The sequence below is a fragment of the Prunus avium genome, chromosome 2 (assembly GCF_965620075.1).
Source record: "Prunus avium chromosome 2, drPruAviu1.hap1.1, whole genome shotgun sequence".
Taxonomy (NCBI): Eukaryota; Viridiplantae; Streptophyta; class Magnoliopsida; order Rosales; family Rosaceae; genus Prunus; species Prunus avium.
Window position 1 is genome coordinate 39,542,904 of NC_142285.1, and position 25,030 is coordinate 39,567,933.

Genomic DNA, 25,030 nt, shown 5'->3' on the forward strand with positions numbered 1-25,030 from the left:
CATAACGTACAAAAAAATTCCCAAACCATGAATGCAAGTGGTTCCTAACCCAAGTTTCCCAGGTCTAGCAAATATCTGTTGCAAATGTTTGAAAACCTCCATGAAATGACTGAAAACAGGGTAAACAAGGTCAATGTTGCAGCACTCGTTTGTAAGTTAGGACTATGATCCTGTACTTGTTTCGACCCCAATATGATCCTCCACTCATATCTATGAGATTTTGTGGGCGAGCACGGAGTTCAAAGAGAAATCAGGTAGACAAAGCAGCTTGAACACCACAGGGAAGAAAAGGGAAAAGAGAAACAAATAAAAACTGCATAATAGCTGAAACATCGTACTCGTGATTGTTCACCAAAATCAAAGCTTTCATTCATTAGCATGAAATGATCACATCTGTACATGTTCACAAACTCTACTTCCTATAACACTTGCATTTCTACCCTTTTTCTTTTATCCCCACCCCACCGGCTGAGAGAAGCAATTCTAGTCTACCTATAGAACAAAAGCCCACTGATGGAGAGCAAATTATAAAACAGAAACAACATACATATCCCAAATCCACAAAAATAAAAATTGACACAATAATACAATCTTCACCGGTGCTCAAAGCAATTGCCGGAGCTGCTGGTTTTCTTTCCGGAGAGACTTAACTTCTTTCATCAGCTCAGCTTGGTTTTCCAGAATTGCACTCATCACATTTGACGTTTCCATCTGTGTAATGGTTCCAGAAAATGAATGAGGAACTAAACGAAAACAAAAAGAGAACAAGAAGATAGCAGTTGCATACCTCTTGCATATGAAATTGTCTTAAAATTTCTATATGAAGGTTCCTCATATCTTCGTGTATGGATTTCTGAAAAGAATCAAGAGTTTCTTCCAGAGTACGTTGAAAAATCTGAAATGTAAAGGAATTTCCCTGCTGTGGATCTTGTTGAGGCACATTTTGGAGATGTGAACTTCCACCCTGTCACAATTATTGTCGTTCAGTAAACTATAATAATCTAGTATCAACATAAAAAGGCAGCAAGATAAACAACTGTGATAGCTTCTCCTAATGGATCCATTACTGGTTTCCAATTTGAATAGAAGCATAAAACCAAAAGCACTCATTTCAAGTGGGACTCCACTTGTTACTAAGAACACAAAAAGTGAAAGCATGTACCATGCCAAAGCACTAAAATAATCTTTCCTGCTCTATGTTTTTTTTTTTTTGAAATAGCCTATTTAAATGCAAAACCCGACAATCAATTATCTATCTGACCAAAAAAAAAAACAGATAATTACTTATCTAATAAGTATATTATCCATACATTCATTGCTGGAAGAATCCCTGATTCTGTGGCAGTTGATGTATCTGACTTTGATAACAAGATATTCAACAGTTCTTCTCTGCCTTCAGCTCCTGTTTTCTTTGTTTTTGGTGAACCCACTGCAAGGGATGTTCTGTCATTGTAGGAAGATGTAGTGCTTATCCTCTCTGCATAAGTAGAGAATCTCCGAGGCAGGGCCAAAGATGTTGGTGAATCAAGGTGCCCCATGATGCCTTTGTTACCAGGGGACATAGGTATGGCACTCGAGGAAATGTGTTCTGGAAATCCTAATGAAGTCTCCTGATTGGAAGACACATCTTTCGTGCGCAAGTTCGGATAACTTGAGCCTAAATTTGCTGAAGAGCTAATACTAGTAAGACTGGCTGTTAAGGACATATCCGGTAATCCAGATAAAATTGATCCTGATGTCTGAGCCGACATCCCAAAGCGAGATGGAAAAGTGATTGGCTGACGCAGGTGAGTATACTTATCGGATAATCTCTCACCACCCCAAGCTTCTGGAGGGGTGATGGATGAGTCTTCACTCTTGGAAGATGGAGCAGGAGTTGATTCTAGTAGTGCAAATGACGATTTGGTGTCATCCTGCACCAAGGAATAAAGCAAAATCATCATTCAGAACAATGTGTCATCCTGCACCAAAGTTGCTCATTATAATTCAAAATATGAATATTTGCATTATGCATTCATCCAAGAAAGCTAAAGATTTGGATAGGTGAGACCTGTTTAGAACTTGAGCTGGGCTTCCAGTCAAATATTGGATGATCACTGGCCCCATCCTCTGCAAAAGGGAATCTCCTACTGGACGAAGGAAACAAAAGTGAGGAAGGCTTTTTATCCGCAAGCAAATGGTCCTTCTTTGATCTGTCATGATCATCCCACAGCTTGTCGAGTGTAGGTGTGATTGGATGGACATCCACAAGAGGGGAGAACACCTCCATATCATCCTTGAAGTTATAAGTAGATCGAGGAGCATGCAATCTAGACAATGTTCCACCTGGCCATAAATGGCCTCGATGTGGTGTCTCCTCTGCAGTAGATACATGTAGTGTGCTTGAAGTAAATCCACTGCCAGCTGCTGTAACTGAAGATGTCTCCGCAGATAAACTTGAACGGCCTGGATTTCGAGAACTAGATACTCCCATAGATAGAGGAAGGCTTGATGAGGTCACAGAAGGAAGCGGGTCAGGCATAAGTATTGAATCTTCAACAGCATCTCCTAAAAGAGCGGTCTCGAGAGTACAATTGCTTTCGTTTACTAGGACAGGTTTTGACCTTTGCCAGCATAGACTTGTAACAGCCTGATGAATACTGTAAACGATTAGTACAAACAGAGTTAAGAAGAATTTTGATACAAGAAAAAGTTGAAATCTTTTGGCTCAACAGAACCATGTCATTCATGTAGACTGCTAGTTAAAAGCTAACGACCTATTGTGTGTCCCTATGAGAACATCCTTGTGATAAATCCACCTAACCAGGGTCGGTAGAAAGTTCGAATCAGGACATAGAGACAATATATATGCCCCTAACCCTAATGGTAAGGCATCTTGATCCTTAGTGATGACAAACTAACAACAGCATAGTGTTAAATAAAAATGCTAGAAAACAAATTGCCAAAACTTTTAGAGACAACACAAGTTTCTCCAAAATTCGCATGTTTCAGAGATAAAACACTTTAGTTTATTAATCTATAAGCTGCTATTCAAGGAACAGTGCCCTGATTATGCAGGGATCTTCTGAGCCTAATGCAAGCAAACAAGAATGTGTTGTCCAACACTATGCATCAGGCAGTGATGGGGAGGACCACAATAAGGAGAGAGAGAGAGATACCTCTGAACTACTATAAGCACGAAGAACGGTGAAAGGTTCTGGTTTACCACGGACATCATAGAACACCACACGACCACTGCTTGTTCCAGCTGCCAGTACCCAGCCATCATCTCTAAATGCCAATGAAGAGAAAGGTGCCTCGTAGGAAATACAAGATGAATGTCGTCTAGACCCTGAGTCGTAAGTATACAACTTCTTATCAAGCCCAACAGTAGCAATCATCTGTCAAGAGGAAAATATTTTCCATATCACAATGCTTAATTAATCTCTCTCCAGACATTCTGACCCTTACAAAGCTTCACTATTTCATAGAAAAAGATAAAATAGCCTTCATCTTAAACATAGTGGTTCGAGCAGGCAATCAATCAGAATCAAGAAAAAATAAATGGAACCCCCTCGGCCAAGGAACCGATCTGAAAGGAAACATTATGGACTGCAATATGTAAAGTTAAGGTGTACTTATCAGACCTTGTCATTAGATGGTGAGAAACTGATACCAGCAGTTGGCGCAGAATGCTGCTTCAACCAAGAAACCTGCATAAAAAAAGTTTGAAAAGAAAAGAAAAGAAGAAAACCAGTTTAGTTACAAACACAAAATGAAAAACTAAGAGAAACAAGAATCAGTAGGAAAGAAATACAGGAAGTTTTTCAAAGGGTAAATTTGACAGCTAAGATTATCAAAAAACAAGATCAATGCTTCCTTTGGGTTTGGGAAGAAGGAACAATTGGACAAAATACAGAATGAAAATTCTCTCTACTTCAAATATGACTGTTTCTATCACCAAAAAGAAAGCCTGTTTTCCATATATAAATAAACTGGGAACACACTTTTAATTTCCATTGACCCAAATGGAAATGTAAACCCAAAAGACCAAGAAAACTCAGTAAAGCATTGATGTTGGTACTTTTTTTTTGTTTTTGTTTTTTGGAATAAACATGTAGAGAGGAGATTCATTAACATACTGCAAACCTTTGGGCTACGACCGGTTGTGTCCCACAAATGTGCAGACCCATCATCACCTGCTGTCACCAAAAGGTGTCGGCTAATCCGGGAATAGTCAAGCACTCTTAATACCTGGTCTTAAAAACCAGCAAATAACCAATTAGCTCAGAAACCAGGGACTCAAAGCCACAAAGACCAGGGTAATAATCCGCGGAAAGATGCAATGAGAAGACAACCTGTCCATTAGGGTCCTTGAGTTCAGCAGTCCTTGCACCAGATGTAAGGTTGTGAAGTATTAAATCCCCATCGACACTAATGGAAGCTAAGTGCTCATCTTTGCAATTGTACATTGCACCCGTAATTGTACTAGAATGACCCCTCAACCATTTAATACAGCGCTTTCTTTGCAAATCCCATATTCTTACAACCTGACCACTTCCACCAGAACATATGTATCTAGAAACCTTGTTACTGAAGCTGAGAGCCAATATAGACTCCTGCATAAATAGTTCAACCAGCAGAACATCAACTACTAAACCAACCCAGTCTTTCAAGTACTATTGTCTCCACTGTCACACCATTTTAACACACCATGTCTATTTGAATTATATAATTGTGATTGAATTACCTCAATGTTGTCTCCACTGTCGGTTCCAGCCACAGGAATGGTGCCCATGCTCTTCCCATTCTTATTCCACAAGGATATCTTCTTATCATCTCCAGCACTAGCCACCACCAAATCTGAAAAATCACAACCCCCATTGATTAACAAACAAATGCAGGATTTTTTATATTTAAAAAAAACAGAACTTTATGATTATTTTCACCTAAAACTTTCTCATTTACAAAAACCTTGATAATATTCAATTCTTACAAACACAGATAACAAAAATCAAAACCAACACAATGAAATCCATAACCCATCATCCCATTGAGAGAGAGAGAGAGAGAGAGAGAGAGAGAGAGAGAGAGAGAGAAGGTAGTGACTGACTGGTGTGGTTCCACTTGAGCGAATTGACATGGGAGCCAGGAGAAGGAGTGTAGCTCAAAACGCAGGGATCGCCGGACTTGACCGAGACATCAAAGAGCTTGACAGTGTCACCTCCACTTGCTGCCAGTAACGCCATCGATGGATCCAAACCTGAATTCATATTCATTCTCCCTCTTTCTTCCCCAACTTTCCCGATTTGGTTTTTCTTTCCTTCTTTTTTCTATTATCTCTTAATGAGAAGCTATGCCTAACTCCACATCCAATTTCCCGGAAAATCCAGTGATTGGATTCTCGGGATTTTTGAGAGTGAGGTCGAAGAAATTATGAAATGGAAGAGTTGGTTTTTATCTTTATTTATTTGTTCACCTTCTTTTTTTTAAAAAGAATTGGGTTTTGAAATGAAAAACCCTACTGAAATCAAAAAAGAGGGCGAAATTTAAATGAGAGAGAGAGGTAATAAGTGGGCGCCTTCAGGCCCGCGGCCATGAGCCCACAATTATTTAATTATCTTTTCCTTTTTTCTTTTAAAGTATAGTTTTTTTAGGCTAAAATGCAGCAATGATCCTTGAACTAAGACCCGACTTTACTTTTCGTCTCTGATTTAAAGCATTGAGTTTTATGACCAATAAGGTGAATAAAAATTCAAATTTCAGTGAACCACAGCGGATGCGAACTTGGTTTTTGCATACAAACGAAACTAGGCAGCTTCATACAGATTATGCATCCGCATCAATAAATAAAAAAAAAACGGATTATGTATTGCAGAATCAAAACCAGATCAGGCATTTCCGCCATTTTCACATTTCTACAAGCAACTGTTTGCTCATTCAAATTCCTCTTTTTTGAAGAGGATATTGGCAAATTGTTGGCCACAAATTGGCCATATCTGTCTTCTTCAAATTGCTTTAAGATTGGAAACAGCAGCAATCATAAATGGTTAGCAGCAGGACAGAAACACGAAGCCATGACCCCCATAATAAGATGCAACATATAGCCACCAATAACAGTTGGACCATCTCTTAACACCAAAATAAGCTTAACACCAATGAGTAACATTACTAATAATCTGAGAAAACTGAAGACTTCTTTAGGGAGTGAAATGCGGCCATTTCTGTTGGCCTCAATGGAAAGCACAACAATGAGTTGCCAGACCAAATATATGTACACAAATGTCGCAGAATAAAGCATTACAGAGAAAGGTGAACGAGGAAACATAAAATTCTTCTGCCTCAAGCGACTCCAGAGTATTTGTCCCGACATCCAGCTTCTATAGCCCCTCCCCAGCTTGAAGCACCGTACTTGGGATCTACTAGAGATAAGAGGAAAGTTCTGAGGCTGGCAACCTTCATTTCCAGCCAAGTCACCCAACAAAAAAACGGAAAAAATGCCTGCATGAGGAAAAATAGATATAAAAATAAAAATAAAAATAAGTAAAAAAGAAGAGGAAAATGGCCACCAATAGTTGAGTAGCAAATAGCACAATGAGACTAGCATTGCAATTCATGAACACATGATAAAACAAGTCAAATCTACAAAGAATTGCATAACCACGGGGAAGAAAGCACAACACCAGAACTACAGGATCTTTTTATGAGCACATGGTTCATAAATAGTTAAAAAGGCTTTTGGGAATGAGATTGGACTGATTGGCCTTCACTAAGAGGAGGCCAAAAATACATGCAGTTGCCTTGTGTTTATGAGATAACATTGATCCTTTCACAGAATTATGTACTAAAAGACCAGCTTCAATAACTTTTCCTTTCCCATGCCTCAATTTGCTTGACTCAAAAGTGCATCTTCAGCAATTCAAGCAACAATACACGTCAAAATACAAAATGCGGATCAGCAAGTAACATAAAAACTACTGAGGTATACTCAATTTCTAAGGTTGAATCAAACAAGTTACCTTTTCAAAGTAACAACTTAAAAGTGTGGGACTCTTTACAGTTTTCATTTTTCCAAGAAAAGTGGTCCAAAATGCTTGAAAGACAGCTAGGAAACAAGAAGAATATATCTATATTTCTTGAAGACGATATAGGAAATCAATGGAACTTAAAATTACAGAGTAAAATAACAGTCACATATGATAGGTAATAACATTCACATATGCATGCACATTTATTTATACACATGCTGAAGAATAACAGAATTAAAGCAATAACAGAGACAGCATGATATACACACATATAAAGCTAGCAAGCCAATATGGATAATAAGTAATAACATCCACATATGACTGCACAAGCACTTACACAAATGCAAAACAAACCAAAGTAATAGCATAGACAACATGATGCGAGTGCACAAACACACACATAGCTAGTGGACCCACGGACATGATTAATACCAAAGGAACAAACTGCAACAATAATCAGCTGACCTGGTTCAAGACTGGAGCAGTGATATTGCAATCATCACATTTTTGTTGACATCATGAACTTTGTTTTTTTCTCGGCTGGCTTAAGAATCTGGAAAGAGCACATTAAGTTCTCATCTACACTCATCATTGCACCAGCATTGTCAAACTCACCACAGTAGTTGGGGGCTGAAAAAATTGTAACAAGTTGCCTGTCGGCAAAGAATTCATAACCATCCTCCACAACCTGGACAAAAGAAAATTTGTTTCAGTTCCAAAATGTGTAGCAGTGGCTTGAACAGAATGAAAGGGGGAGGAGAAGGAAAGTCAATAACCTGATGGGCACGACAAACAAGGTCCAAATCATGCTTCATTAAGAACTCTGCCACCTTATCGGGGCCAAATGTATATGAGACTCCTCTGTCATTCATTCCCCATCCCTTAACATCTCTACCAGGATCTGACCAGAGCAAATCACAAAGCAAGCCAGTATCAGGAACAGCAGTTGGACGAGGTAAGTTTCTGATCTGATCCAAGTTTGTCAAATCAGGGGAAAGACCACCATGCATGCATAATATTTTGTCATCTATAAGTGCAGCCACAGGAAGACAGTTAAAGCTGTCAGTGAAGGATTTCCAAAGTCTCACATTAAATCGCCGCTTGCACTCATCATAGAATCCATATATACGATTAATAGAGGCACATTCATGATTCCCTCTTAGCAGAAAGAAGTTCTCTGGATATTTAATTTTATAGGCAAGCAAGAGGCAGATTGTTTCTAAACTCTGTTTGCCACGATCCACATAGTCGCCTAAGAAAAGATAATTTGCACTAGGAGGGAAACCACCATATTCAAAGAGCCTTAATAGGTCACTGTATTGCCCATGGATGTCACCTGGAAATAAAAAGGAAAGTTCAGGTCAGAAACAAATAGTCTGGTAAAGTGAAATGACTTCAAAACAACCATTGCAATGAGCTGCAAATATCAAAATACTAGAGATAATACCTACAATTTTTTTTTCTTTCTAAATATCACAACTCTCAAAGATTTGGACTGATTTACCTACTCATAACTCAACAGAGTAAAAATCTACGTGGCAAATATTTTTCTGAAATCCTTGTGATGTTGCAAAACAAAACATGACAAGAAATTCCGGTTCAAATTGCCTGAGTCAAATGTTTTACCATGATTTCATAGGAAATCCATAAATCCATAGGTTAATGGGTGAAGTGATCTTTAACTATCTGTAATTCATCAGGCCCTCCTCACCCCTTCCCTGTGAAATGAAAAAGGGGAAAACATGCGTACTGCCCCATCCACCCTCCCTTCCAAGTTCCCCTATGCTTTTTAACATATCCTATTCTCAATGACTAATCAAGATTACGTTAATTCCCCAATTATTTTCAATCTAAACGACATTAAATTAACCATTATAGCCTTTATTTCCCCAAACGAAGGTAGAAACCACCATTATTTTCACATGACATACAACCAGGCACATCAAGGATTTCAATTGAATTGGACAAACGATTATAAAGACAAAATACACATGGTTGCTCGACATCTTAAAGTTTCAAGCTTTTATTTCTATGATCACATGTTTTAGCAATTATACAGAACATGGAGAAGGATATCCCGTTGTTTTCAGGAAATGAGAGCAAACTAACACGACATGAGTCATTGTCACCAACTAAAGAACATATAACATCATCAATAAGCCACAATCTACTCACAACGATTACAACCATAACATCGAAGAGGGAGAACAGAGGATAACTTATTTATCAGAACATCTATAACAAAAAATAAAACAGTATATTCACAAAACATATATTATTTAGTAATGTAGCTTGCCACACATAACTGATTTTCTAAGCTACTTGTGCAATATTTTTTATGTTCTCCCTTTCAAAGTAAAACTCTGAAATGGAAAACAAAAATGCAAATGGGTACTCTTAAACTATAATCTCAACCACAAAGAACTTCAACCCCGTGCTTTCACCATCTTTCCGATAAGCAATTTCATATCAGGCATGCAAGGAAAGGGAACCCATTAGAATATATACATTGTACACACACAAACATGCAAAACCCCAGAAGGGGAAAAAAGTCAATCCAATCTGGTGCGACTCAAAATTTAGAAGATAAAATAGTTTGATAAATTAGCTGCATCAATGTATGTGGGTATGCAAATATGGTACCGCAGATTTTGATTGGGGCTTCCAGCTCGAGCAAATTGGGCTGCTGAAGAAAGATTTCTCTGGAAGCAACACAAAGCTGTTTGATCTCAGACTCCGAGAGCTGAACCTGCTTTCCCGGCCGGGCTAATCGGACCTCCGTGAGCCGTCTGATTATGTCATCGAGTACGGCAGGGTCCATCGCTCCCTGCCCTTGCGAGGCCATTCGATTCGATTTTCAGATCCTCGTTTGAACGGCTCAGATTTCCCGTCAGCTACAAAAGAAGAAACCCTAGAAATCCGAATTCGAGAAAGAGGGTCTCTCTTTTTTGGTCTGAGCTGTTATGTCTATGGAGGCTCTCACTGTCTTGTATTTGCGCTTCGAATTTGGCTTTTGGTTTGGTGGGTCAATTTTCTCAGTGAATATATTTTATAAAAATAAAAGTAATTTTCTCGGAAAAAGAGTGGGAGATGGAAAAGGTAAAGCGAAACTGGAAAATATGAGAATAAAATAGTGGGTTTTTTTAATTGGGGAGAAGAAAGCGTCAAAATATTGAAGATGGAAGACGGCTACAACTCCTATGTGACGGAGGAGCCTATAATATCTGAAAAGAAAAGAATGAGTAGGGCAGACGACGTCGTAATCTTCTTCCGCGCACAGTTCTGAATTCTGATCTGAACAATTTGATTGTTATCTGGTTTGGTTGGAGAGAGAATGGGCTTAAATTGTAAGCCCATCCAAATTTGGATGAGTTTGGTTAGGTTCTGGGTTAACCCAGCTACGTCGTTTTGTAACAAAAACTTCTTTTTTCTTTTTTGGTCAAAAACCTCTTTGGCATTGACATTTTAAAGATGAGGGTCTTTTTCTTTCTGTATTTGACTTGTTTGTTCATAGAGTGCTGCTATTTCCACCCCTCTGTCCTATTTTCCCACCCACCATGTAAATTTGAAAAAAATAAAATTTTATCTTTCCACCCACCATTATTCCTAAAACACCCTTAAATTATTAAAATAAACTAATAATAAAATAACATTTAAAAAAAATAAAAAAACAAAAACAAAAACCCTCTCTCCCCCCTTCCCGACGCAACCCCACCCCTCAGCAACACTACACTAGCCACCAGCCCCTCCCCCACCTCTTCACACTCCTCCACCATGGCTTGAGCAAAATTCTCAAAAATACTTAGTTATTTGTGCAGAGCTTCTTCAACTTCTGCGCGAAATTGGGGTTGAGGGTCAGAGACAAAGCCATGATTAATACAAAAAAAAAAAAAGCGAATTCACCTATAGTCTTATATCAATATGTCAGAGACAAATAACCCAAATAAGAAAACACTAATTCACCATGAATTCAGAAGATTAAAAAAAAAAACAGAAACAAAAATCTAGAAAGAAAAATAAGTAAAGAAGCAGAGGAAGAGGCTTTAATCTCATACACCAAGTGAGTTTTTTTAAAAGATAAATGATTGTATTAAAAGGGTGGATAAATCATCCACAACACTTGATTTATTATTATTATTATTTTTAAAGCAACCACAACCAACCAAAAATGAGACCACAGGAAAGAATCGAAAAATAAAAACAGAGGAAACGAGGAACACAGATTCGTTTCACTGCTGCCACCAAATCCAACATAATGAAAAAATGTTGTTTTATTTTTATTTTAGTTTATTGTTTTATTTGAAATGCTTTAAAAAAGTTTTTTCCTTAGGTCTTTAAAAGTCATTTTACAAAGGGATAAATTTATTTTAAAATTTTAAAAATAAGGCGGGTGGGAAAATAGGACAGGTGGGTGGAAATAGCAGCACTCTTGTTCATATTTTTCTTGGTTCGTTACTCAAATCAAGCATTTTCAAAGGTACTATATAGGGATTCTCACAACAACAAAAGAAAGGTGCTATAGGAAAATGAGGCATTTTGTAGAAAATAATAATTTCAACATATTTCTATGGAAAAATATTAAATTATTAACTCTTTTGGATGGTCCCTATTGAATTTTATTACTTTAGTTGTTTTTTCGACATCTCGACTCACATATGGGTTTAGAATGTTGACAAAAAAAAAATTTAGTACAAGTGATAGTTTAAATTACAAAGGGATGATGGTTTCTCACACACACTATCAAAGTGTCATAGGGTTCGAACCTGACACCACTAGTCTACAAGTCAAGACCATTTTACCTGGTTGACAAAACATTAAGTGTAACTTGATTTCGATTTCTTGTACAATAACAAAAAATTTTTTATTTATGAATATCGAAGATCAAAGATGGTTATTCAAATTTCGGACATTGGAAAGAGAAATATCACTAATCTATAAGAGTTACTAGCTAACTAGTACAATAACAAGAGATTTTTACCACTCGAATTATACACTAGTATGCAAATAAATAGATTCGATCATGTCTGTTTTTTATTCTTTGTATTGTGAATAAATCTAAAACTAAGTCGTTTTTTAATTTTCCTAAACCCGAAACCCTAAGCCTTATAACCAAAACGATATCCTTGTGGACAATCACAACAACACAAGAAGCACAATACATAATCCTATTTCGAAATAAAGTGTATTATTTTTCGTGGCATAACATTTTTGTTGAAATCATCAACCTCCCTCGTCTCTCCTTATTATTGCATTGTATTGGAATGTTCCAATCCAGTCGTCATGTTACGATCTCACCGAAAAATTAGTCCTCAATGTTGGCTTAAGAATCTGGAAATTGCAGGTTATGTCCTCATCTAGGCTCGTCATGCCACCAGCACTGTCAAATTCACCACAGAAGTTGGGGGTTGAAAAGATTGTAACAAGTTGCCTGTCGGCAAAGAATTCATAACCGTCCCCAACAACCTGCTGGGCACGACAGATGAGATCCAAATCATGCTTCGTTAAGAATTCTGTCACCTTATTAGTTCAGGACCAAAGGTGTACGAGATTTCCATGTCTTCCCAAGTATTAAGTCCCCATCCATCAACATCTCCACAATGAGCTGATCAGAGCAAATCACAAAGCAAGCCAGAATCCGGAACATCAGTTGGACGAGGCAAGTTTCTGATCTGATATCCAAGTTTTTCAAATGGGAGGAGAGATCACCGTGCACGCAAAATATCTTGTCGTCGACAAGGGCTGCCGCCGGAAGGCAGTTAAACATGTCGGTGAAGGCTTTCCAAAAGCCATATATGCGATTGATAAAGCCATAAAAAGCCATAAAAAGCAAGTCGTCATAAAAAGCCATATATGCGATTGATAAAGGGGCATTCGTGATTTCCTCTGAGAAGAAAGAAGTTCTCTGGACATTTGATCTTGTAGGCAAGCAAGAGGCACGTTGTTTCTAAGTTCTGCCTTCCATAATCCCCATAGCCACCTAAGAATAAGTAATTGGTGCTAGGAGGAGAGCCCCAAAGTTCAAAAGTCCGGTCATTATATTGGCCGTGGACGTTGCTGAAAAAATGATGAAAAAAGGGGAAGAAAAAAAAAAGCTCCGTTTATCCATTCACGAAATTATTTGTTCACCAAGTGATGTGTCTCTATAACATGAGAGATTGGACTTAAGTTTTAATCTTATTAATTTTCTTTTTAAATATATAATACTTAAATTTATATTGATGTTAAATATTTTGTAATTAATGAAACTGATGGAATTAAGACATTGGACTTGATTTGTTAACAGCTGCAAATACAGTGACCAAATCTGGAAAATTGAAATCATGGTGACCAAATTTGATTTTGAGCCAAACCCTAGTGACAAAAAAATGTAATTAACCCAGAAATGAATAAAGGGGGATAAAACAAAAGTTAGTGAACAAATTTGGTGAGTGTTGCATTGCTTTTGTTTTCTTATTTTTCTTGTTATTCATATCTTGGTATATATGAGCTATAATCAGAACACAAAATAAAATATCAAATTTGGAAAATAGGCATATATAATGGGAAAGCACCTGAAAATAAGAAATGGTGTACCAAAGTTAATCGTTGGACATAGGTCCGAAAAAGGAGTTTGCAGTAGGTCCTAGTAAGAGTAGTATAAGGCCATTGATGATAAAAGAGACTCTCTAATCAGTATCCTCACTCTTATAATTATTTGTCTCTTCGGCGAATGGCTAGGTTCTGCTTCATGCATACTTCCCTAGTTGCGCTTGAGTTAATATTCTTTTTCACATTAATCACTGATTTTTTGTTCTCATCCTTCAATGATGCCCTTGAAATCTGCACGCACAAATTCGGATTCTTGAGTGCAAGGGCCTCAAATTGAGCAGAGAAAATTATGTCTCTCCTGTTTTTGGCAATGTAGTTCATCACATTGTCCTTCAATGTTTGACTGGAATGAGCATCCGCAATCTCCAAAACATCAATAGCATTGGCTGAACTCAGAGACTTGAGCATATGACGCACACAAAACTTCTCTAAGTATGGGATTCCGTATTTATTGGCAGCGACATACAAGGAGTAGGCATGTTTGTTCATTTTTTCTTCAGGCAGGTCCGCATTATAGAGGAAATCCAAGAGAGACTCAAGTTCTTCTTGATTCAACTCATGCAGGGTTATGGTGTTCACCTGGTTCGATGGAGCTTTGGATCCATATGAATTTGGAATGTGGTTCAAGATTTTTGATCTAGTTGCCTGCGGTAACACAAACAACCATGATTAATTGAGTGGCTTCCTAGCTAGTAGCTAGTAGTACTTACTGATCATAGTCCAAACTTAAACATCATCTATATTATAACTAGTAGAAAATATTGAACATGTATGATACTGATCAATATATTGTACGTGGAAGTTAATTCTTTAATTTCTTGAAAACATTATTAAGAAACAGAGAGAGAGAGAGAGAGAGAGAGAGTGTGTACCAATAAGAGTTTATGTGCTGGTACTGAAGGCCCATGATCACCCGCAAGAAGTAGTATGTCAGTTGGAGTTTGATATCTATACGCAGGAGCAAACCCATTTACGTATTCAATCTTTTCACTGAGTTCTTCTAGCTCTGATGTTTCAAATTTCCTTTTCTTGAGTAAACCCTCTGATGTTTCTTTATCGTTAATAGCCATCATCCATCTTGACATATCCATGAAATCCTGTAGGTGATAAAATATATCACAAAATGGTACTACTGAGAATTGTAACTATACATTACATACATACATACATACATACGTATATATGTTTCTTCCAAAATTTATCGTCTTTTAGCCTGACATTTTAGTCTCTTCCTCAACTATTTGGCAACTTATTTTTGTTAAAAGGCTAAAAGCTGTTCATCTGACAGATAACGAGGCCTACTCCTAGTTAGAAGGCCGAAATTGAGAGAGACATGGATGCTAAAAACATAGCTGAACTCCAATAGGTCGTGAACTTAGCTAAACTCCAATGCTTAAAACTGAACTAAAAGAATCCTCATAGACGACGTCTTACTCCACTGACCACAATCTGGAAAGTTGTCATTTGACTTAGTGATTAGTAAGTTAAGAGTAAGATGTGAGTTAGGTTAAGAAGTGAAAGGTGGCGTGTGGGTTTTGATGGTATTGTGTGGGTGTCTAGAGAAATTGAACTTTCTTTACACATTACGCAGCACCAAACTGGATCAGAACAACTCAATAGTAAGGGGCCTTTCGATTGTTAACAACAACAAAAATGTAAAACTAATGTTGTAAAAATCAATAATGTGCAGTTAAAGATCCAGTTTTGCACCAAACTTACATATGAAACATTATATTAACGTTGCACTTGCGTACCTTCGCACCCAGTGATGGAGCCTGGAATTTGTCATAATGGGGGCTTGATAAAGGAGTTCCTACAATGAAAAACTACATTTCATCAAACACCTTGTTCCTATCTTTAAAAACTTGCTCAAATATTGGGGTCAAATTATAAGTTATTATTGGGTTAATTACACTGGCAAGCAAGGAATTTTACCATCGGTGACACTTTGACTTGGGCCATATGATGAAGGCATGTTCGTCTCTGGAAGCAAAAATGGTTTCTTCTCCGCGCTATGAGCATCTTGAGGCGCACTCAAATTGCTATGCCCTGCACCCAAATTGCCGCGTTTCACAGTGAACCTCTTGACGTTTGAGCGAATCCCACCGCGGCACCGCCCATAGTAATCACTAATCAGTAGTTAATAGCAGTATCAGAAACTGGTAATAAAGCTCAAGACTCATCCAATTCAATTCAAATTATGCAAATATTAACCCATTCAAATTGACCCGGAGTTTTGATCTAAATAACAACTTGAAATTGAAAGAGATAGATTACCACGTTTCCGCTTTGGGATCAGTAGCACTGAGGCTCCAGCTCTTCAAGTAAATGAAGAAGAAAGCGAATTCATGACTTGCGGAAATTGAAATCTGTGATGAGATGATGTAAAATGAAAGACTCAGGACAAAATTAATAGTTTTAAAACAAACATGCAGAATGAAAATGAAACTCACAAATTATCATCAAGAATAACATGTTTACAAAATAATAATGAGAGAGCCAGAGCTGTTTCGGCTGAGAGTGAAGACTGACGAAGAAGACGACTCAGAGAGCCAGAGCTATGGGCGACTCTTCATACTCTCTCTCTCTCTCTCTCTCTCTCTCTCTCTCTCTCTCTCTTCTCTTTATCAGCGTACACGTGGTTTGCCGCGCAACAAGTCGCTCGTTGTGGACTGACTCTGACCTGATCATGGCACATTTTAGCGCGTTTTGTTCACTAGAGGAACTATAATAAGTTATTCAAACTTTTAATATAATCATTCATATTGACTTTATTATTATTATTTAATAAACAAATAAATAAATAAGGGGTTTTTAATTTTTTGGTTGGGGTTGTTTGGCGGCTTTGTGAGTCCAAAATTTAGACTGAAATGTTAGGTATTTCATTTGTTTAATTTTCCAAAATTACGCCTGTACTGTAACATCACTTTAAACCGTATTTGGTGGACTGATTTGGATTAGATAAGTCCAATTGAATTAGACATAGGTTCAATTCGTTCTTTGAAACTACGCTAAATTTAGGAACCCGCGCCGAAGACATGGGTTTCGAAAAATAACTTCGATATTTTTCTTTTTTCTCTTTCTTTTGCAATTTCAGTCGTTTATTAGAAAAACAGATTAACTTTAAAAACTGAGTAAAAGAAATATAACGATCCAAGAGGCTTTCCCTTTTCAGGACACCACAGATAGAGCAGAGACTAGATTATCTTATTTGCAACTGCAAGATTTGGTAATTCATGTGACTTGATTCAGAAGCATCTCTCTGTCGCCCTTTACTAGAATATTGGCATCTACATGTAACATATCAACTGCTTCTAATTCACATAAACACACACAAAACAAACGTTACAATATTTGGAAACATCTCAAGCTGAGAATAAAGCCTGTCCTAGAATTTGTATGGCTCCTAATTAGTAAAATAGAGTTCCTAGCTAGGGTACCCCAACCCAAGCACATCTCTAGGCCTCAGATTAATGCTCAGCTAAAATCATTGGATAAGTAAAAAAGCATGGACGGCTTACAATACAAAGGGTCCCTTTTATCTTGAAATTAGTGTTTGATATACAATATACTTTTGTAGTTATAGATAGGAATATTGGAGGACGGTTGCTCGTGAAATTAGTGTGTGAATTTTTTTTCATGTGATATAACATTATTGGCCGAAGATAATGAACTAGTGTTATTCCCGTTGCAATTAAGTTTTTGCAACTGCATTTTAAGCTCTAAAGTGGGTTGACTATATATATATATATAAGATCGTCATGCATCAAAGGTTGAAACAAAGTTGTTTTCTCAAACTAATTGAAGTACCCTTCTTACATACAAATGATAGACAAAGAAATGCTATGAAAGTAATTATATAGCGTTCTATAAGTGCTAATCAAATCCTTGTGGTGTAGATTGTGAGCTTGATGAACCTGTCGTCTACAATAGCTGCCGAGGGAATGCAGTTAAAACAGTCGTTGAAGACTTCCCACAGCCGCACAGTATGCCGCCTGTCGTAAAATCCATGTCTCTGATTAGTAGCACATCCATGATCTCCTCGGAGAAGGAAAACGTTGTTGGGATACTTAATCTTGTAGGCAAGCAACAGGCATATGGTGTCTGAGCACCTCGCCTCAAAATCCATAAAGTCCCCCAAGAACACATAAGCTAAAAGATTGGTACTGAGAGTTTTTTTTACGTTTTTCTTTGTGGTAAACCCCCAAGAATTCAGATTCGTCGACAAGTCGGTAAATTTGTCGCCTGAAAAATGAAACATATATAGTTTTACTGAGAATATAAAATAGAAAACTGAAGGCTACTTATGTAGTTTTCATTATTAAAAGTAGCACAAGTTTACCAATAATATGGATAGGCGATTTAAGGTCAAGTACATTGGGCTGACTGAGGAAGATTTCAGCGGACCAATGGCAGAGCTGCGTCATCTCAGACTCAGACACCAGATCTATGCACGGCCTTGCTGATTTGAACTCCAGCCGTCTGATTATATCATCCAATAGGGCAGGGTCCATGCCTTCACTCCATTTCTCACTCTCAGGCTTTTCCACGCATTCTAACTGGCACAGTTTATATATATTTCAGTATGTTATATATAGAGGTTTCGAAATGCTATTGAATTTCAGATTAAATCCAACCACAAAATCAAGCGTTGTTTTTCAGTTAAATGCTCACATTATTCTAGCATAACTAACGTACGTAAAATGCTGGACTAATTACCTTTAAGGTGGAGCTCAGGCACGGTGTGTGAGGAATTTTATCCATGACCATGCTCGTCTCTGGTATCGAAGATGGATCTTCTGGTTTCTTTTCTACGCAATCAGCAGCCTGGGGCGCAGTACTCATATGGCTATATATGGTTTCATTCTCAATATCCTCATGCACTTTGCCCACATAATCCAAAGTGACACGTTTCACAACGTACCCTTTCACGTTCATTCGAATCCCACCACTCATGGTGTGTGTAAGGCTATTGTTAAAATTAATGCACACTTGTATCTTGAATAATATAGAATAATCTAGAAAAATTGAGAGAAATTGACAAGTTAGAGTCGACTCTACACTAGAAACATCCTACTAGTTTGATAATGTATTGTAACTAGATAATTCTAAATTTATAGTACAACTAGTGGCTGAAAACACTTTCAAAATTCGGTTATTATGCAACAACCGACTTGACTAGTTATTTGCCGACTTAGAGAGTCGGTTTAGCAACTCTATAAATATGCAAGCACCCCACTTATGCAATCAAGCAAGAAAAGCTGAAAACTACTAGCTGCCCTGTATCCACTAAGTCTCTAAAGCTTTGTAACTTTCCTCCTCCATTCAAAAAAAATTACCTTGTTATTCTTTCAAAAGTTTTCTATTCCGCACCAAGCTATTATTCTAAATACTAAAACCAACCATTCTCTAAACCTCTTCACCCTTAAACTAACAGTTATATTGCTAGCAATCAAAAACATACTATTAGATTCCACATCAAGAAATTAAACAAAGCATTCATCAATTAGGACTTTAAATCAAAGATGAGATGATATATATAATAGCATAGCCGAAATTCAGAAACTGATAAATATATAAATATATAATTTTTTTTTTATGAACACAAATATATAAAGTTAACCAAACGATAACTGGAGTAAAATTGAGGCTGATGAATGGAAAGAAAACTCGAAAACGGCAGATTCAGAAGTTTACCAATTAGCGAGGTTTTGGGCAGACAAGAGAGCTTTTGGTTCTGGTTAGCGGAGGAGCTGCTGATCAAAGAGGTAGCCGGTGACCAAACCAACCAAGAGCTTTTGGGCTCTGTTAACTTAATTCTGTCCTAATAATATTATGCGCGTTAAATCTGTGTCTTCATCTATCAAGTAGATAATGAAACGATGACCAAACCAACCAAGACTTTGACCAACGCCATTTGCACTGCATGAATAGTAGTTGAGGGAAATTAATTATGAGAGATAACAAGGAGAAGCGAGCGAGTGCGTGACAATCGAATCAGTCCATTAAAAAAAAATGGTTGGAGGCCCAAAAATTTTCAAACAAGCCCAGGATTATAACTTCAATCTTTTTCCTTTTTCTCTTTCTTTTGTAATTTCAGTTGTTTTTTAGAAAAAAAAACAGATTAACTTTAAAAACTGAGTAAAAGAAATATAACGATCCAAGAGGCTTTCCCTTTTCAGGACACCACAGACAGAGCAGAGACTAGATTATCTTATTTGCAACTGCAAGATTTGGTAATTCATGTGACTTGATTCAGAGGCATCTCTCTGTCGCCTTTTACTAGAATATTGGTAATTCATGTGACAAGATTTGGTAATTGCTTCTAATTCGCATAAACACACACAAAAGAAACGTTACAATACATCTCAAGCTGAGAATAAAGCCTGTCCTAGAATTTGTATGGCTCCTAGTTAGTAAAATAGAGTTCCTAGCTAGGGTACCAAGCTGTCAATAATATACCCCCAACCCAAGCAGATCTCTAGGCCTCAGATTAATGCTCAGCTAAAATCTTTACATAAGTAAAAAAGCATGGACGGCTTACGATACAAAGGGTCCCTTTTATCTTGAAATTAGTGTTTTATATACAATATACTTTTGTAGTTATAGATAGGAATATTGGAGGACGGTAGACCATGCAAAAACCAACTTGCAGAAGAAACACTCGTATGGAACGGGAATAACATTGTTTAACTATCATCAGTTAATATAATATTATGACATGAGTGATAATTTTTTCACATAGAATAATATTATCGGGCGAAAATAGTGAACTAGTGTTATTCCCATTTGCAACTGCATTTTAAGCTGTAAAGTTGGTTGACTATGTATATAAGATCGTCATGCATCAAAGGTTGAAACAAAGTTGTTTTCTCAAACTAATTGAAGTACCCTTCTTACATACAAATGATAGACAAAGAGAAACTTTTATTAATGGATTCTTGTGTTGTGTGTGCAAGAAGGGTGTTTTTTTCTTTTTATTTTTTATTTTGTTGAGAGAATATTATTGCCATGTGAAAACTTAATGGAAAGAAATACTAGTATATAAATAATAAGTATCTCATTCCAATCCAAAGGAGGCAAAGAGAATTATTATATTGGCAAAAAAAATAAAGGGAAAAGAAAAGGGAGAATAAAAACCTGTTAATTTTAGTGGACCACCATAATTAGGCAAGACTTTTGGGCCTGTCTGTCCACCTATTTTAAAGGTCTTGTTTGGCTGTGTTGTTTACGTAGGGGAAGAGATTGATTTTGGATAAAGCCTTTCACTTTGCACGCATCCAAACACACCCTCAAGTTCCTAAATCTAGTTGACGACCAACATGGTAGTTACGTAAATAAAGCGAATGTTCTGAGTCATTTTTAATCGTAAACCCGGGAAAACGCAAATTCCTTCCAGAATTCAAAACCAGAAAGAAAGAAAAAAAGAGAAAAGAAAAGCGCACGAAAAGAGAGAGAGAGAGAGAGAAGAGAACATTCCTCCATCTCCAACTTCAATCCATGACGATGCGTACACACACCGCGCGAACTTTTTTTTCTCTTTGTGGATTCACTGAGCTGTCCTCCACCGTTACTTTTATGGTCCTCCGCCTCACCAGATTCCATCCCTCCCTGCCTGTGCCGCATATACGTATATATGTATATGCTGCATATATTTATTTATTTTTTAGGCTTTTTTTTTTTGTTGGGTTGAGTTTTGATTGTGCGATCAGTACTTTTTCGGGTGTTGAGAAATGAAATGAATTTCATTGCTTTGGAAGCGAAGAATCTCAGTCTTTCTCTGCGTCTCTCTCTCTACATTCTAAAATCACTTTCTTTCTCTCTCAGAGATTCTCTTGCTTTCTTTCTTTATTTTCCCTGGGCCTTTTAATTTTAACGATGCCCAGTGCCTTGTTCTTCTCCCCCTTTTCTTTCGAGCCGTCCGTCACGTAATTCCTCTCTCTATCTCTCTTTCTCTCTCTGTGGTCTCTCTGTGACCGTCCTTTTCGAGGTTCTGGGTGATTCCGGCGAAGCCCTCTCTATACATAGGAGCTTCATTTTCATATCACATGGCTCCCACAGGTGTCAACCAGCTCTCTCACCCTTGTATTTATGGTATAACATACCTGTCTATATATTCATCTCCTCTCTCAATCAAATTAATTCAAGTTTTTCAAACTCTGTTTTTTCTTTTGGGCTCTGTTTTTTTTTTCCTTTCTTTTTAAAAGCAAAAAGAAAGAACGAAAAAGTGGAATTAGTTGGGAGATGTTGTTGAAATTTTTGTGGTAAGCAGGGGAGTTTGTTTCTTCGTACGCAGAGAGGAAGTCACGCTTTATGAAATGGCTCAGTAAACTTTTCAGGAGCGGGCCCAGTCGCGGAAACGCCGCTGGTAGTAATCGTCATCCGCAGCTAATTGGCGACGAAAACATGATTTGGCGGGCACCACCTCGATCCTTGGTTTGAACTTTGAACACCAACCCTCTTCTCTTTTTAGTATTCTTGACTTGTTGCTGCTGTTGTTAGGAGGTTACAAAATTTTGTTCAATTTTGGCTGCAACTTATGCCTTTACTTTTCAGTATAGATTCTAAGATTGGTATTGTATATATATTCTTTTGAGATTGCAGAAAATGGGGTTTGATAGAATTTCCTCAGCATTAGACTTGATGCCCTGTTATGCTCTGTTGTGTCCTGTGTTATGCTTTGGGTGTAAAACATAGGGTGTGTACATTTCTAAAATTAGTTTCTTTTTCGTGATCAGGATGACCCCTCTAGAGCGCAGAAGGAGAAAGAGGAATTAGACCATGCAATTGCACTGTCTCTGGCTGAAGATTTGAAGAGACCAAGTGGTAGGTTTCTGGCTGAAGATTTGAAAAGACCAAGTGGTAGGTTACTATTGTTCAAGATTTAACTCTGAATTCTACTCTGTCTGTGTGTGTGTCTATTTGACAATGTCATTAACTGAGGGTTCAACTTTTGATTTTTAATTTCCAGGATATAGATGGCAGGCAGAGAAAGATGAAGAGCTTGCTAGGTCACTTCAGGACAGTTCGAATCCGCCTTTATATCCTCCGTATGCCCCAGCGCCTGCACCGTATTATCCTTATGGACAAACACGAAGGTAACATTTTTCAGTTGTACTAGTAATTTTGTGCAGCTCAGGATCCACAGTTTTATCAATTAAATATCAGTGTTAATGGAGCTTGAAGGCTGTTGCAGCCGTTTATAAAAATTCAAATGACTTTGTGACCAACCTGGGTCTAAGAGAAGAAGGGAAAATCAACTTCAAGTTTAATTTCACAACTTCCTAATCTTGAATGTTACTGAAGCTTTCCTGTTTATGCCTGAAATTTGCAGAATATGTGGCGGTTGTAAACAGGAGATACGCTTTGGCAGCTATCTGGGATGCATGGGAACTTATTTTCATCCCCAATGCTTCTGTTGTCGTTCTTGTGGTCGCCCGATAGTTGAGAATGAGGTAGCTTGTCTTCCTTGGATTCATATCACTGTATCGATCTCTTTTCTTTGCTTTTATCCAGTTCTTACCGGTGTTTTTCTCTTGATCCAAGTTTTCTTTGTCAGGGAGGGATCCATATCACAAGTCATGTTTTAAAGAGCTGGCCCATCCCAAGTGTGAAGTTTGTCATCAATTTGTAAGATGCTGGGTCATTATAGCTCATCTAAACTTGGTCTTGGTCATTACTATAGTTATCTATTTTGACATTACTTATTCTTGATTTCGAAAATTTTCAGATTCCAACAAATCGAGCTGGTTTGATCGAGTATAGATGCCATCCATTTTGGTCACAAAAATACTGTCCATCACATGAACATGATAACACAGCTCGTTGCTGTAGTTGTGAACGTTTAGAGGTACTAATCTAAGCCAGTGCGATAATTTTTCCTACAAAAATTGTAGTGCCCTCCGCAAAATATTATTGAAATTTGAAAATGAAACGCTATGAGCACTAAATCAAATCATTCTGTTGTATTCTTCTCCTCTAAGTCTTGGGATGCAAGATACGTATCGTTGGGAGACGGACGGAGTTTATGCTTTGAGTGTATGGAATCTGCAATCATGGATACCGGTGACTGTCAGCCCCTGTATCATGCCATCAGAGATTATTACGAAGGAATGAACATGAGATTGGATCAGCAAATTCCCATGCTTCTGGTTGAAAGACACGCACTTAATGAAGCTATTGTAGGAGAGAAGAGTGTAATATTTGATAACCAAAACTGGTTAATTATTTGAGTTTTTTGCTCTGTGGAATTCCTCTAATTCAAAACTGGTTCTTTGCAGGGCCTTCATCACATGCCCGAGACCAGGGGTTTATGCCTTTCTGAAGAGCAGACCGTCACCAGTGTATGATATCAGACAATTTTTATAATTTCTTTTTCCATTATTCATTAAAATTGTAATAATTCATGAGCAGAGCTTACCAAAGTTTTTTTTTTATTTGTTTCCCTTGATTTCTCTATTTCTTATTAATCAGATACTCAAAAGGCCAACATTTGGGAGGCATCAACTGGTTGGAATAAAAACCCAACCTCAGAAATTGACTCGAAAATGCGAAGTTACTGCCATTCTTGTTCTCTATGGTCTCCCAAGGTAATGCAATTTTAAGACCATATTCTATAATATGCAGAGCATGAAAGCAAAATGCTAACCATAATATTCTCTCTTTGAAACCGAATGCAGATTACTAACAGGTGCTATTCTTGCGCATGAGTTGATGCATGGCTGGTTACGCCTCAAAGGTAGCATTTATTTCTGAAGCTCTCCCAACATGAACCTCCTCCCTCTATTTTTTTTGGGATTCATTTTTCTCCTTCAACTGGACTGTGCAGGCTACCGGAATCTTAATCCGGAGGTAGAGGAGGGCATCTGCCAGGTGCTTTCATACATGTGGCTTGAATCAGAAGTAATGCCAGGATTTAAAAACATGCCATCTTCATCTACATCCACATCAGCAGCGTCCTCTTCCTCTTCATCATCGTCATCGAAAAAAGGAGGAAAGTCCAAAGTTGAACATAAACTGGGTGAATTTTTCATGCACCAAATTGCCAACGATTCTTCCCCTGCGTATGGAGGAGGGTTTAGAGCAGCTAATGCAGCTGTCAACAAGTATGGTTTACGTCGTACCTTGGACCACATTCATCTCACCGGAAACTTCCCATTGTAATAAGGGAAAAATAATGTTCCCTGTTTCTCTGTCCCTTTGCTGTATACGGCCGCTGAAGATATTATTTGCCCAATCCCAAAGGATTGAGCTCATCACAGAAGCCATGTGGCCATGTGAGGATACAAGTCCCATGTCACTCTTCCAATCAATAATGCTGCTAATAAAATGCATATCTTTCTTTCTTTGACATAAGTGATTCTTATGTTTTCACCATTTGTATGGCGATCAATTACGTGCTTCACAGATGTTAATGAAGTTGTGAGTTCATCGGT

The 25,030-nt window shown here is 37.6% G+C and overlaps 4 protein-coding genes and 1 pseudogene across 5 annotated transcripts; 1 reads left to right on the forward strand and 4 right to left on the reverse strand.

Moving 5' to 3' along the window:
- Nucleotides 1-464: 464 nt before the first annotated feature.
- Nucleotides 465-5,494, reverse strand: NEDD1 (Transducin/WD40 repeat-like superfamily protein). The gene is made up of 10 exons (XM_021958170.2): nucleotides 5,093-5,494; nucleotides 4,730-4,842; nucleotides 4,338-4,598; nucleotides 4,129-4,233; nucleotides 3,627-3,692; nucleotides 3,159-3,380; nucleotides 2,051-2,629; nucleotides 1,311-1,913; nucleotides 788-964; nucleotides 465-711 (listed from the first exon to the last, which is right to left on the reverse strand). Exons 1-10 carry the CDS (start codon nucleotides 5,256-5,258, stop codon nucleotides 604-606), a joined length of 2,400 nt encoding a protein of 799 aa, XP_021813862.1. The 5' UTR covers nucleotides 5,259-5,494; the 3' UTR covers nucleotides 465-603.
- Nucleotides 5,495-6,083: 589 nt separating this feature from the next.
- LOC110756651 (serine/threonine-protein phosphatase PP1 isozyme 4) lies at nucleotides 6,084-10,299 on the reverse strand. Its single transcript, XM_021958095.2, has 4 exons — nucleotides 9,651-10,299; nucleotides 7,784-8,343; nucleotides 7,473-7,695; nucleotides 6,084-6,480 (listed from the first exon to the last, which is right to left on the reverse strand). Exons 1-3 carry the CDS (start codon nucleotides 9,850-9,852, stop codon nucleotides 7,507-7,509), a joined length of 951 nt encoding a protein of 316 aa, XP_021813787.1. The 5' UTR covers nucleotides 9,853-10,299; the 3' UTR covers nucleotides 6,084-6,480; nucleotides 7,473-7,506.
- A 1,839-nt stretch (nucleotides 10,300-12,138) lies between these two features.
- On the reverse strand, nucleotides 12,139-13,147 carry LOC110756743 (serine/threonine-protein phosphatase PP1 isozyme 4 pseudogene; annotated as a pseudogene).
- A 397-nt stretch (nucleotides 13,148-13,544) lies between these two features.
- On the reverse strand, nucleotides 13,545-19,507 carry LOC110756744 (uncharacterized). Its single transcript, XM_021958211.2, has 10 exons — nucleotides 19,293-19,507; nucleotides 18,315-18,613; nucleotides 17,938-18,154; nucleotides 17,477-17,840; nucleotides 16,077-16,122; nucleotides 15,873-15,964; nucleotides 15,531-15,724; nucleotides 15,350-15,408; nucleotides 14,468-14,692; nucleotides 13,545-14,240 (listed from the first exon to the last, which is right to left on the reverse strand). The coding sequence occupies exons 2-10, from the start codon at nucleotides 18,549-18,551 to the stop codon at nucleotides 13,698-13,700; spliced, it is 1,977 nt and encodes a 658-aa protein (XP_021813903.2). The 5' UTR covers nucleotides 18,552-18,613; nucleotides 19,293-19,507; the 3' UTR covers nucleotides 13,545-13,697.
- Nucleotides 19,508-21,364: 1,857 nt separating this feature from the next.
- DAR2 (DA1-related protein 2) lies at nucleotides 21,365-24,950 on the forward strand. 2 transcript variants are annotated; one of them, XM_021957988.2, is made up of 12 exons: nucleotides 21,365-21,689; nucleotides 21,868-22,031; nucleotides 22,334-22,457; nucleotides 22,567-22,693; nucleotides 22,930-23,050; nucleotides 23,142-23,225; nucleotides 23,326-23,445; nucleotides 23,579-23,791; nucleotides 23,876-23,938; nucleotides 24,069-24,184; nucleotides 24,275-24,333; nucleotides 24,424-24,950. In XM_021957988.2, exons 1-12 carry the CDS (start codon nucleotides 21,644-21,646, stop codon nucleotides 24,756-24,758), a joined length of 1,572 nt encoding a protein of 523 aa, XP_021813680.1. In that variant the 5' UTR covers nucleotides 21,365-21,643; the 3' UTR covers nucleotides 24,759-24,950. The 2 variants fall into 2 exon arrangements, with proteins under 2 accessions (XP_021813680.1, XP_021813681.1); XM_021957989.2 differs by having other exon boundaries at nucleotides 21,892-22,031.
- Nucleotides 24,951-25,030: the final 80 nt, after the last annotated feature.

Bases quoted from the DNA above. Each gene is read 5' to 3' on its own strand.
- NEDD1 (XM_021958170.2), bottom strand. From the start codon at position 5,258: ATGAATATGAATTCAGGTTTGGATCCATCGATGGCGTTACTGGCAGCA. The intron at 1,914-2,050 runs GTCTCACCTATC...TCCTTGGTGCAG, and splicing joins CCAGCTCAAGTTCTAAACAG to GATGACACCAAATCGTCATT. The intron at 712-787 runs GTATGCAACTGC...ACCATTACACAG, and splicing joins GACAATTTCATATGCAAGAG to ATGGAAACGTCAAATGTGAT.
- LOC110756651 (XM_021958095.2), bottom strand. From the start codon at position 9,852: ATGGCCTCGCAAGGGCAGGGAGCGATGGACCCTGCCGTACTCGATGAC. The intron at 8,344-9,650 runs GTACCATATTTG...TTTTATTTCCAG, and splicing joins AGCCCCAATCAAAATCTGCG to GTGACATCCATGGGCAATAC. The intron at 7,696-7,783 runs GTTATTGACTTT...TCTTTTGTCCAG, and splicing joins TTGTTTGTCGTGCCCATCAG to GTTGTGGAGGATGGTTATGA.
- LOC110756744 (XM_021958211.2), bottom strand. From the start codon at position 18,551: ATGAGTGGTGGGATTCGAATGAACGTGAAAGGGTACGTTGTGAAACGT. The intron at 15,965-16,076 runs GTAAACATGTTA...ATCTCATCACAG, and splicing joins GGCTCTCTCATTATTATTTT to ATTTCAATTTCCGCAAGTCA. The intron at 15,409-15,530 runs GTAAAATTCCTT...TTTTCATTGTAG, and splicing joins AAGTCAAAGTGTCACCGATG to GAACTCCTTTATCAAGCCCC.
- DAR2 (XM_021957988.2), top strand. From the start codon at position 21,644: ATGGCTCCCACAGGTGTCAACCAGCTCTCTCACCCTTGTATTTATG. The intron at 21,690-21,867 runs GTATAACATACC...TGTGGTAAGCAG, and splicing joins CTCTCACCCTTGTATTTATG to GGGAGTTTGTTTCTTCGTAC. The intron at 23,226-23,325 runs GTAAGATGCTGG...GAAAATTTTCAG, and splicing joins GTGAAGTTTGTCATCAATTT to ATTCCAACAAATCGAGCTGG.